Genomic DNA, 9,795 nt, shown 5'->3' with positions numbered 1-9,795 from the left:
GGCCCCTTTCAGCTCCAAACATCTATGATTCTAGTCTCCCCAGCTAGATGCTAAAACTCATGAGAGGAGGGATGGGACAATTTTGGAATCTTCTGAAAAAGTCCCTTTGTAAGCCCTAACTCAAGGAGGTTTTCCCCCAGCTAGAAGCCACCCGCTTCCTGCAACCCAGGTCTTCAGACCAAGCTGGACAGGACTGTTCTGTGTGCCAGGAGGAGGACAGGAGATGCTGACACAGCAGAGCCTGGTTCACAGATCTCAACTTTCAGCGATCTGGGTTCAAATACTGGGTCATTCGCTGTATGACCTTGGGCTATACTGATTTCACCTCTCTGAGCCTAAGTTGCCTCATGGATGAAATAACACTAAAACAAATGTTAGCTTGCTTCCCCTTCCCTCCCTTCTTTCCTTTCTTCCTTCCCCCGAGAAAGTGGCTAGGATACAGAATTGGGTTATTTTGCATGCTTTGTCCTTAGGTTGGTTTTCTTATACAAATCCATGTCATGTGGCCATCTTGGTTTGTTCTCCTAGCAATTCTGTTGCTACAAATCCAAGACTGTATTTAGGCTGTTCACACCGCTGGAGCAGAAAAACCCAGCTAACTTTGCCAGCTTAGGGACTTTGGGGGACTCATCTTGCATTTGTCTGCACCGCGAAAACACCAATCAGCCTTTGGGAAATGGCACCATGGGTCTCCGGCTGGTAGGTGGGAGAGCAGTGAAGGGGCAAAGGCAGAGATGGCGAATTCAGCACTTCCCAAGGACTGGCAGCGGGGAAGACGGCGCTCTGGGGGTGCAGGGATGGAGTGTGGGGGCACTGCACATGTAGGGAGCTCAGCTACTTTACTGGGGACCCCAGGCATGTAAAGGTTCTCTGAGCCTTGGTCTCCTCATCCATAAAAATGGAGCAGAAAATATCTACGTCAATATCTACATTGTTGCGATGATTAAATCAGATACTACATAGGGCAGTGTTCTATGAATATTCATTTTTCCTTCCTCCCTTCTCAGGAAGGAGGCAAAGGCCTCCTAAAAGAAGGAGACACATTTACATGACTGCCTTGTAGAAAATGGACCCGCAGAGATTTAAATGATGCAGAAAACACCCAGGATTATCACTAGAGTTGGCTGTACCACATAAGCTATTCCCAAAGCACACAGAATGAGCCACATGATGAAACGGAGTTTTCTATGTAGTGGGCTGATGCCTAAAAGGCATCTGAGGAGATCAACAGCCAGTTGGATCTTAGTTTCTTATTCCATGACCAAGAGATGAGTTGGAGGACAGGAAGGAGTTAATTTGTGTGTCAGAGAGGCAAGGGCAACCCCACAGCTTGCAAAAAAACAAAAATAAGTGCATTTTATTTAAACAACGGAACAAACATCAGAGAACATCCCCTGCAAAGCCCCCACCCCAGAGCCCGCTGATGGAAGCGGGGCTGAAGGACGCTCTGCCACAACGACAGCATCTCCAACTGCACAAGATCCCTTGCTGCCAGGGCCGGGCACCGGCCTAGCCCCTTGCCTGCCTGCCTGAGGCAGCCGCGGAATCAGGGCAGGGGTGGCACAGGTAGAAAAGACAGATGGAAACAATGCCCATGAATATACCCAACGTGTCCCAGGAGGATAAAAACCATCATGAGGACCAGAAGCCATCCCAGTCTTTTTTTGGCCTCCCAGAGAAGCTGTGTTTGAGACCTGAGACTCCAGCTGAAATGGCTCCCTGAGGAGCCCCAGGGAGCAGGAGGGGTACTCCTGAGGACAGCCCCCGAGGAAAACACAATGCCTCCAGAGGGACAGCCCCCAGCACCCTCCGGCAGGGCTCTGGACAGCTGAGCCCAATCCTGAGAGAGTCAAAAAGAGAGACGGAATGCTCAAGAAAAGAGGCATTTAAAAATTAAGAAAAGAAAGACAAAAAAGAAAGCGTCTGATCTGAGGCTGAGGTATTGTAGATAGATGTGAGCCCAGAGAAACCGGGTCCCAGGGTACACACATGCTGGGGGTCTTTGTCCCGATGAACTAAGAACCATACGCACAACCTCCTTGGGAGCCCCGAGCAGTGCGCTGCAGCCAAGGAAACAACCAGCTCCAAAGGGACTCCCTGAGCCTCCAAAGGCAGCTCCTCTAACACCTCCCTTCCTCCCAAAGGGCTCCCGGCCCTGATACCCCACAGCCACCACACACCATCAGCTTGCCATGTCAATGACAAGAGCTCGTACAAGTCCACACATTTTAGCCCCAGATAGGTTATGTAGTCACAGAATGTGTGGCTTTACTGTTCCACTCAACCCCCTGGTCCCTGGTGGCTCATGCAAGTCAAAGGGGGAAGGAGGGTGCTTTCTCAGATGGAAGAAGGCAGGCGGCTCCTCAGGCACTTGGTCTGGGTGGAGGAGAGGCTGGGCTGCCCCAAGCCCCTGCTCAGGGCCTCAGAAGCGATACACCTTCACTCTGTTGTGTTCATCAAGGCCCAGCTGCAGGAGGCTCAAAGTAGCTTTTGGCTTGGGTGCTGAAGAGAAGACAGGTCTGGCCACAAGGTGAAGGAAAACTGCAGTCACTGGGCATAGCCAGGCAGCGGCCATGAAAGGGTCAAAGGCTGAACAGGATCCTCCTCAGCCCCTCAGGGCACAAGCACGGGCCTCACAGCCCAGCCCGGTTTGGGAACCAGGTAAAAGGATACAACCTGGGGTCGTTCTTGACACGTTCCAGCCACCTCCGGTTGGCCTCAATTATGCCCTGAAAGGTGGTGCTGCCCGCCTCAGGGACTTGGGAATGGGAGTGCTGTAGGACCCGGAGCTGCTCACTGGGAAGGAAGAGGAGAGCATGGGGGAGGGGAGAGAGGAGGCGCGGAAGTGACAGAGGATGCACAGAGGCCATCACATCTGTCGCCTCCTCCCTCTTCCTCTCAGGTACCAGAGCAGCTTCTCCGAGGTCCCTAGTAATTCAAAGCTTCAAAACATCTGCCCCTCCAGAACAGTTCCCAAACAGGAAGGTGGTGGACGCCCTCTGCCCCCTTGCTGGGTGCTACTGATACAAAGCTCTGGGCTCCCACATCTGCCTGCTCCCGCCAATCTCATCAGCAAAGCGCTCCCCTCTGTCAATTCAATCCTTGGCCAGTATCAGCTCTCAAGTTGGCCAAAGAGTTGGTGGGGGGTACTCATTGTTAGCGGCCTAAGGGAGGGAGAGGGGGAAACATTTGGCAAGGAATAAGATGAATGGAAAATTAATAACAGGTTTAAATAATTTCCCGTCTGTCTCCTCCACAGGGTGTCCCTCTCACTCCAGATGTTGCTCAGCAGGACTGGGGGAATAAGGGAGCCACAGGAAGCAAACAAGAGCTCAAGGGCAAAGACAAAGGCCAGACTCCGGGGCTGGAGGGGCTAGAGGGAGGGGCTGGGGCAGAGTCCCACCAGGGGCTGACTCCTCCACACAGGGGCCAGAGGGCAGTTTCCTCAGAGGGTTGGTGGGGTAAGCCCAGGCCTTCCCCACTGGGACCTTGGCAGTGTGAACTTGACTTTCCCCTGGTCACAGAGGGGTGCTTCAGACCCAGGCAAGTGGGGACAGCTCTGTGGACTAGAGGCCTGCCTGACTTCTTGGGGTAAGACCAGGAGGTCTTCTCCCCTCAGAGGTCCACCCGCCCAGGGAGGCACAGTGAGCAGCTCGACTGTGACGTTCCACCCCAACCAGCCCCCAGGGAGGCTCACCTGGCAGACACGTAACCCAGCCTGCTCTCCGGTGGGGCAGGGCTGTTGCTGAGCAGCGGGATGCCAGCTGGAAGAACGTGGGGACAGGGCTCAGAAATGGGCAGTGGTCACCACCCTGCCCACCAGCACCTCTTGCCTCCCCAGAATAAACAATAAAAGGAAAAGTTTCAGTGGCTGGAGGCCAGAGAAAGGTGAGAGACAGGAATGGTCCTATATTATTTTATTTTTAAAACTTAATCTACTTTTCAATTTGGGTTAGGGTAGAAAGAAGATATTTTGTTTTCCCTCAAATGCCTTGTGTTTTATGGCTTTTCATAATCCTCAGCAGGGCTGAGACCTGGGAAGGCCACCTGGCTCAGAAGCAAGAATTAGCCACACAACCAAGAGGTTCCAAGCAGAATCCTGGAGTCACAGAGACATGGGGTCACAACTGAGTTTGTTACTCACTCATTGGGTACCCTGGAGCATACTACCTAACCTCTCTGAAACTCAGTTTCCTCATCTGTAAAATGGGGATAAATAATTACTACGTTAGAGAATTAAGAACTAAATGAAAAGATATATATAAACTGCTTGGCCCATAATGTATTACACAAGATGGTAGCTATTAAGATAATGACAACAATGACCTTTTAGGTTCTGCTGAGCTCCAGAATCCATAATAAAGGCCCCAGTCAGCCAGGCTCCATCTAAACCGTCCAGACCCATAGAACTGGCTGCAGGGCCACCTGCAATGTCTCCTTCCCCAGCGACCCGCAGGTAGAGTCAATGGACCAATGGACTACGGCAACGTTGGGGGAGGAGAGGTGTGGCAGAGGGATGCAAAAGAGGAAGAGGAAAAAAGGAGCAGGGGAAAGAGGGTAGAAGAAAAGGAAGGAAGAGGAAGAGGAGGAGGAGGAGGAGGCAGGCGGGAAGGCTCCGCCCAGAGTAGGGCTCACATGGAAAATACTTGCGCCACTTCTCCAGCAGGAAGTCGTCCACCGTTTGAGCCACAGAGGAGGGGAGCCTGGGCCCCCGCCCTGAATCCCAGGCCCATTGGGTGGCCGTGGGTGTAGCAGATGATAAGGCTGAGAACCTGGCCAAGGAGCCATAGTACGTGGGGGTGGGGGTGCTCTTAGGGTCCCGGGGAGGGAGCTGGGCTGGCGTGGAGGCGAGAAGCGGCGGCGGCGACGGAGGGTTGAGGCTGTCCAGGATGCTGAGGACGCTGCTCAGCTGGCTGCTGATCTGCCGGAGGGAGTGGCTCATCCCATGGATCTTGCGGGAGGTGAGACTCGGGGTTGAGTTGACTGAAAGAAAAGAGGTGGATGGTGGGAAGGGACTCAAGCTCAGGACCCTGGACCATTCCCAGACACAGCTGTCATGGAGGACCCTACTGGCCACCCCTCCCTGCTTCTCCAGACAACAGCCCCTCAACCTTATGAGGGGGTCAGGGATGGCAGGGCTTCTGTGTTCCAGACAGTGCAGGTGAGAAGCTGGCCATGAGAAACAGGTTTCGAGGGCAAGGCCCTGGGTGAAGGGCCCAGGACCCCAGAGAGAAGGAAGGGGAGAGGGCCCTTCTGTCATATACAGGCCAGAGCAGCTGAGAGAGAAAAGCCTCCTCAAGGAGGCCTTGGAAGAGAAGAGGCCAGCAGGGCCAGTGGTCACACTGTAGAGTGCTCTGCAGCATTCAGAGGGCTTCCCTGACCTTTCAGCCCCACGTGCTAGCAAACCTAGATGTACTGATTCCTTCCCAGCATTGACTGAGCACCTGGTCCAGACACTGGCTCACAGAGGCCTCCCTCTGCAGGGCTGAGGGAAGGGGGCTCTTCTTCTGTTCCCCAAGTTCCTCCCATTCCATGGATACCATGGTCCTCAACCCGCATCTCCCCCACTCACTCCTCTGCTGCTGCCACCACTCACAGCGAGGCAGGGAACAAGATTCGGAACTTTCACTGCTCAGGCTGTCCATGTCACTGAGGTCGAAGGTTACCGCCTTCTTGGTGGGGGATCCTCCCAGAGTGCCCTCATCTGAGGCCTGCGGGGTAAAGTCAGCAGTTATGACCCATTCCTCCTGCATGCTACCCTTCCTCTTTCCTTCCTAGGAAGTGGCTAGGACACTAAGCTAGGTTCTTCTGTATGTTTTGTCTTTAAGCTGGTTTTCTTATGCAAATCCATGAAACACGGCCATCTCCATTTGTTCTCCTAGCAATTTTGTTGCTACAAATTCAAGGTGGCATGTAGGCTGTCGCCCTTGTGATGTGTGGGAACTGAGGACTTGGTGAGTAGACTCCTCTGGGGCCCAGAGTTCCACCAGGCACCCTGGGTGAAGCGAATCACACAGGCTGCCTCACAGCAGGGTGGGAGGGAGGCAAGGCTCAGCATATGTCCCAAATGCCTGAGACATAGACAACAGTGCCATCAGGCCCACACAGACCCCCACCACCCTTTCCAGTAAGCTCTCCCTGCAGTGTTACTCCACCTAAGCCTCCCCCGCTACATCTAAGCCTCAGACATCCAGAAGAAAGTCCACAAGGTCCCAAGGCAGGCAGGAAAACCTATCATGTGTGTCCATTCCTGACACCCTGGTCACGCCTCTCCTTAGGGACCAGGGCAGGGTAAGGGCTCGGCCCTCTTCTCAGGCACCTTTAGCAAGAGGTTCCAGGTATATTCAGGACCATTCAGCACAGGTATCCAAACCCACAGGTGTCTTCAAAAACTCAGAACTGAAGCCACTGCCACCTTCATCAGCCAGTAGACAAGCCTACTGCCCAATCCTGGGCCCTAGAGGCCCAACTCCCCCTGATGCAGGACCAAAGAACTCAACCCAATCCCAAGAACAGAAGAGGAAGGCCGGGGCCCACTGGGCTATGTGGACATGGGGCTGCACCTCTTCCCAAAGAGAGGACTCCAGCTGATTCAGCTTCTCCTCTTTCTTCTCCAGCAGGTTGTGGCCTTTCCGCATGGCCGACTTCATCTCATCCAGGTGCCTGGTCTCCTGCAGCCAAGGAGAAAACAGAGGAGAAATGACTACCCACACAGATGCTGGAGTCCCAACCCTGCCATTTGCTGACTGGGTGATCTTGAACAAATTACTATAGTCTGCTTTCTCATCTGGAAAAGAGAACTATGACTTTTCATAGGGTCATGAGAATTACAAGAGAAAGAGTATGTTACTATGTTACATGCTTAACACCATGCCCACACCTTAAAAACTCTCAAATGGTTACTGTTAACCAAATGGTTATTATTTATTATGATTATTGTTTTTAGAGATGAGGTCTCACCATCACCCAGGCTGGAGTGCAGTGGCCTGATTACAGCTCAGTGCAGCCTCAACTTCCTGGGCTCAGGCAATCCTCCCACCTCAGCCTCCCAAGTAGCTGAAGCTACAGATGTGTGCCACCACACCTGGCTATTTTTTTTCTTTTTTCGTTTTTTTTTTTTTTTTTGTAGAGACAGAGTTTTGCAATGTTGGCCAGGCTGGTCTCAAAATCAAGTGATCCTCCAGCCTCAGCCTCCCAAAGCACTGGGATTACAGGCATGAGCCACCACATCAGCCGCAAATGGTTATTATTATCACTGCTCCAATTATGATTACTCTCATCACCACCACCACCATGGTTGAGAGGGGTTAAGCAGAGCAATGACAGGGTCGTGGGTGGCATGTATATAACCCTGGGAAGCTGCCCCTCTGTCTGTTCCAGCCCCTTGCTCTCTGCTGACCCCAAGCCAGTCCTAGGGGCCATCGGGGCCTGAGCCCCTTACCAGTTCTGAACACCATCACATTTCTTTTCTTTTTTTTTGAAATAGAGTCTCGCTCTGTCACCCATGCTGGAGTCCAGTGGTGCGATCTCGGCTCACTGCAACCTCCACCTCCTCCAGGGTTCAAGCGATTCTCCTGCCTCAGCCCCGAGTAGCTGGGATTACAGGCGTGCACCACCACACCCAGCTAATTTTTTAATTTTTAGTAGAGACGGGGTTTCACCATGTTGGTCAGTCTGGTCTCGAACTCCTGACCTTGTGATCCACCCGCCTCGGCCTCCCAAAGTGCTGGGATTACAGGCATGAGCCACTGCGCCTGGCTGAGCACTATCAGATTTCTAAGGGCCCAGGTGATCCAAGAGAGCTCACCCTGCCAGGACCCTCAACTGGTCAAAGATCTGTGACCCCAACTAATAATAATGGCGTATCTGTGTTTTCATTGCAAATTAGGCTATCAGAGAAGCAGGGCGGGTAAGTAACTCAAAGCCTTTCGCTAAGTGTGTTCAAAAGACTTTCATGTACGAATGAAGTCTTTAGTGTGACAGAATGGAAAGGCAAAGCACTGGGTTTGAAAGTACTAAACATTAGTCATACTCTGCACCAGGAAAATGGGACTTTTACTACTGCCTTGCACATTATAAACGGTTATTGATATGGTTTGGCTCTGTGTCTCCACACAAATCTCATCTTGAATTATACTCCCACAATTCCCATGTGTTGAGGGAGGGACATGGAGGGAAATAATCTGAATCATGGGGGCCATTTCCCCCATACTGTTCTCGTGATAGTGAATAAGTCTCACGAGATCTGATGGGCTTAGCAGGGGGTTCTGCTTTTGCTTCTTCCTCATTTTCACTTGCCACCACGTGAGAAGTGCCTTTTGCCTCCCGCCATGATTCTGAGGCTTCCCCAGAATCATTTCCCCAGTGGAACTTTAAGTTCAATTAAACCTCTTTTTCTTCCCAGTTTTAGGTATGTCTTTATCCACAGCATGAAAATGGACTAATACAGTAAGTTGGTACCAGGAGTGGGGTGTTGCTGAAAAGATACCCAAAAATGTGGAAGCGACTTTGGAAATGGGTAACAGGCAGAGGCTGGAACAGTTTGGAGGGCTCAGAAGAAGACAGGAAAATGTGGGAAAGTTTGGAACCTCCTAGAGACTTGTTGAATGGCTTTCACAAAAATGCTGATAGTGATATCAACAATAAGGTCCAGGCTGAGGTGGTCTCAGATGGAGATGAGGAACTTGTTGGAAACTAGAGCAAAGGTGACACATGTTATGTTTTAGCAAACGGACTGGCAGCATTTTGCCCCGGCCCTAGAGATCTGTGGAACTTTGACCTTGAGAGAGATGACTTAGTGTCTCTGGCAGAAGAAATTTCTAAGCAGCAAAGCATTCAAAAGGTGACTTGGGTGCTGTTAAAAGTATTTCATTTTAAAAAGAAAAACAGAGTATAAAAGTTAAGAAAATTTGCAGCCTGATGATGCAGTAGAGAAGAAAAACCCTGGGGTGGCTGGCAAGATGGCCAAATAGGAACAGCTCCAGTCTGCAGCTTCCAGTGAGATCAACGCAGAAGGCAGGTGATTTCTGCATTTCTAACTGAGGTACCTGGCTCATCTCATTGGAGCTGGTTAGACAATGGGTACAGCCCATGGAGGGCAAGCCAAAACAAGGTGGGTGTCACCTCACCCGGGAAGCACAAGGGGTCAGGGAACTCCCTCCCCTAGCCAAGGGAAGACAAGAGGGACTGTGACTTTGGGGACAGTGCATTCCGGCCCAGATACTATGCTTTTCCCACAGTCTTTGCAACCTGCAGACCAGGAGATTCCCTTGGGTGCCTACACCACCAGGGCCCTGGGTTTCAAACACAAAACTGGGCAGCCATTTGGGCAGACACCGAGCTAGATGCAGGAGTTTTTTTCATACCCCAGGGGCACCTGGAATGCCAGTGAGAACCATTCACTACCCTGGAAACGGGGCTGAAGCCAGGGAGCCAAGTGGTCTAGTTCCAGATCCCACCCCGACAGAGCCCAGCAAGCTAAGATCCACTGGCTTGAAATTCATGCTGCTAGCACAGCAGTCTGAAGTCGACCTGGGATGCTCGAGCTTGGTGGGGGCGGGGTGTCTGCCATTACTGAGGCTTGAGTAGGTGGTTTTCCCCTCACAGTGTAAACAAAGCCGCCAGGAAGTTCAAACTGGATGGAGCCCACCACAGCTCCACAAAGCCACTATAGCCAGACTGCCTCTCTAGATTCCTCCTCTCTGGGCAGGGCATCTCTGAAAGAAAGGCAGCAGCCCCGGTCAGGGGCTTATAGATAAAACTCCCATCTCCCTGGGACAGAGCACCTGAGCGAAG

At 51.9% G+C, this 9,795-nt stretch overlaps 1 protein-coding gene across 30 annotated transcripts in view; it reads right to left on the bottom strand.

Annotated features, from left to right (window-relative positions):
* Positions 1-1,330: 1,330 nt before the first annotated feature.
* Positions 1,331-9,795, bottom strand: part of CEP164 (centrosomal protein 164) — a 99,123-nt gene continuing 90,658 nt past the window's right edge. For 21 of the 30 annotated variants that reach the window (XM_063635502.1, XM_063635514.1, XM_063635532.1 and 18 more), the window contains 6 exons: positions 6,564-6,671; positions 5,573-5,711; positions 4,636-4,983; positions 3,698-3,764; positions 2,674-2,796; positions 1,331-2,519 (listed from right to left, as the gene is read on the bottom strand). In XM_063635502.1, coding sequence (XP_063491572.1) covers positions 2,423-2,519; positions 2,674-2,796; positions 3,698-3,764; positions 4,636-4,983; positions 5,573-5,711; positions 6,564-6,671 — 882 coding nt within the window. In that variant the 3' untranslated portion in view covers positions 1,331-2,422. The remainder of the gene's footprint in view (positions 2,520-2,673; positions 2,797-3,697; positions 3,765-4,635; positions 4,984-5,572; positions 5,712-6,563; positions 6,672-9,795) is intronic. The other 9 variants (XM_063635517.1, XM_063635525.1, XM_063635529.1 and 6 more) reach the window with 1 other exon arrangement.

The sequence above is a fragment of the Symphalangus syndactylus genome, chromosome 3 (genome assembly GCF_028878055.3).
Source record: "Symphalangus syndactylus isolate Jambi chromosome 3, NHGRI_mSymSyn1-v2.1_pri, whole genome shotgun sequence".
Taxonomy (NCBI): Eukaryota; Metazoa; Chordata; class Mammalia; order Primates; family Hylobatidae; genus Symphalangus; species Symphalangus syndactylus.
This window is presented reverse-complemented; position numbering and strand designations above follow the sequence as displayed.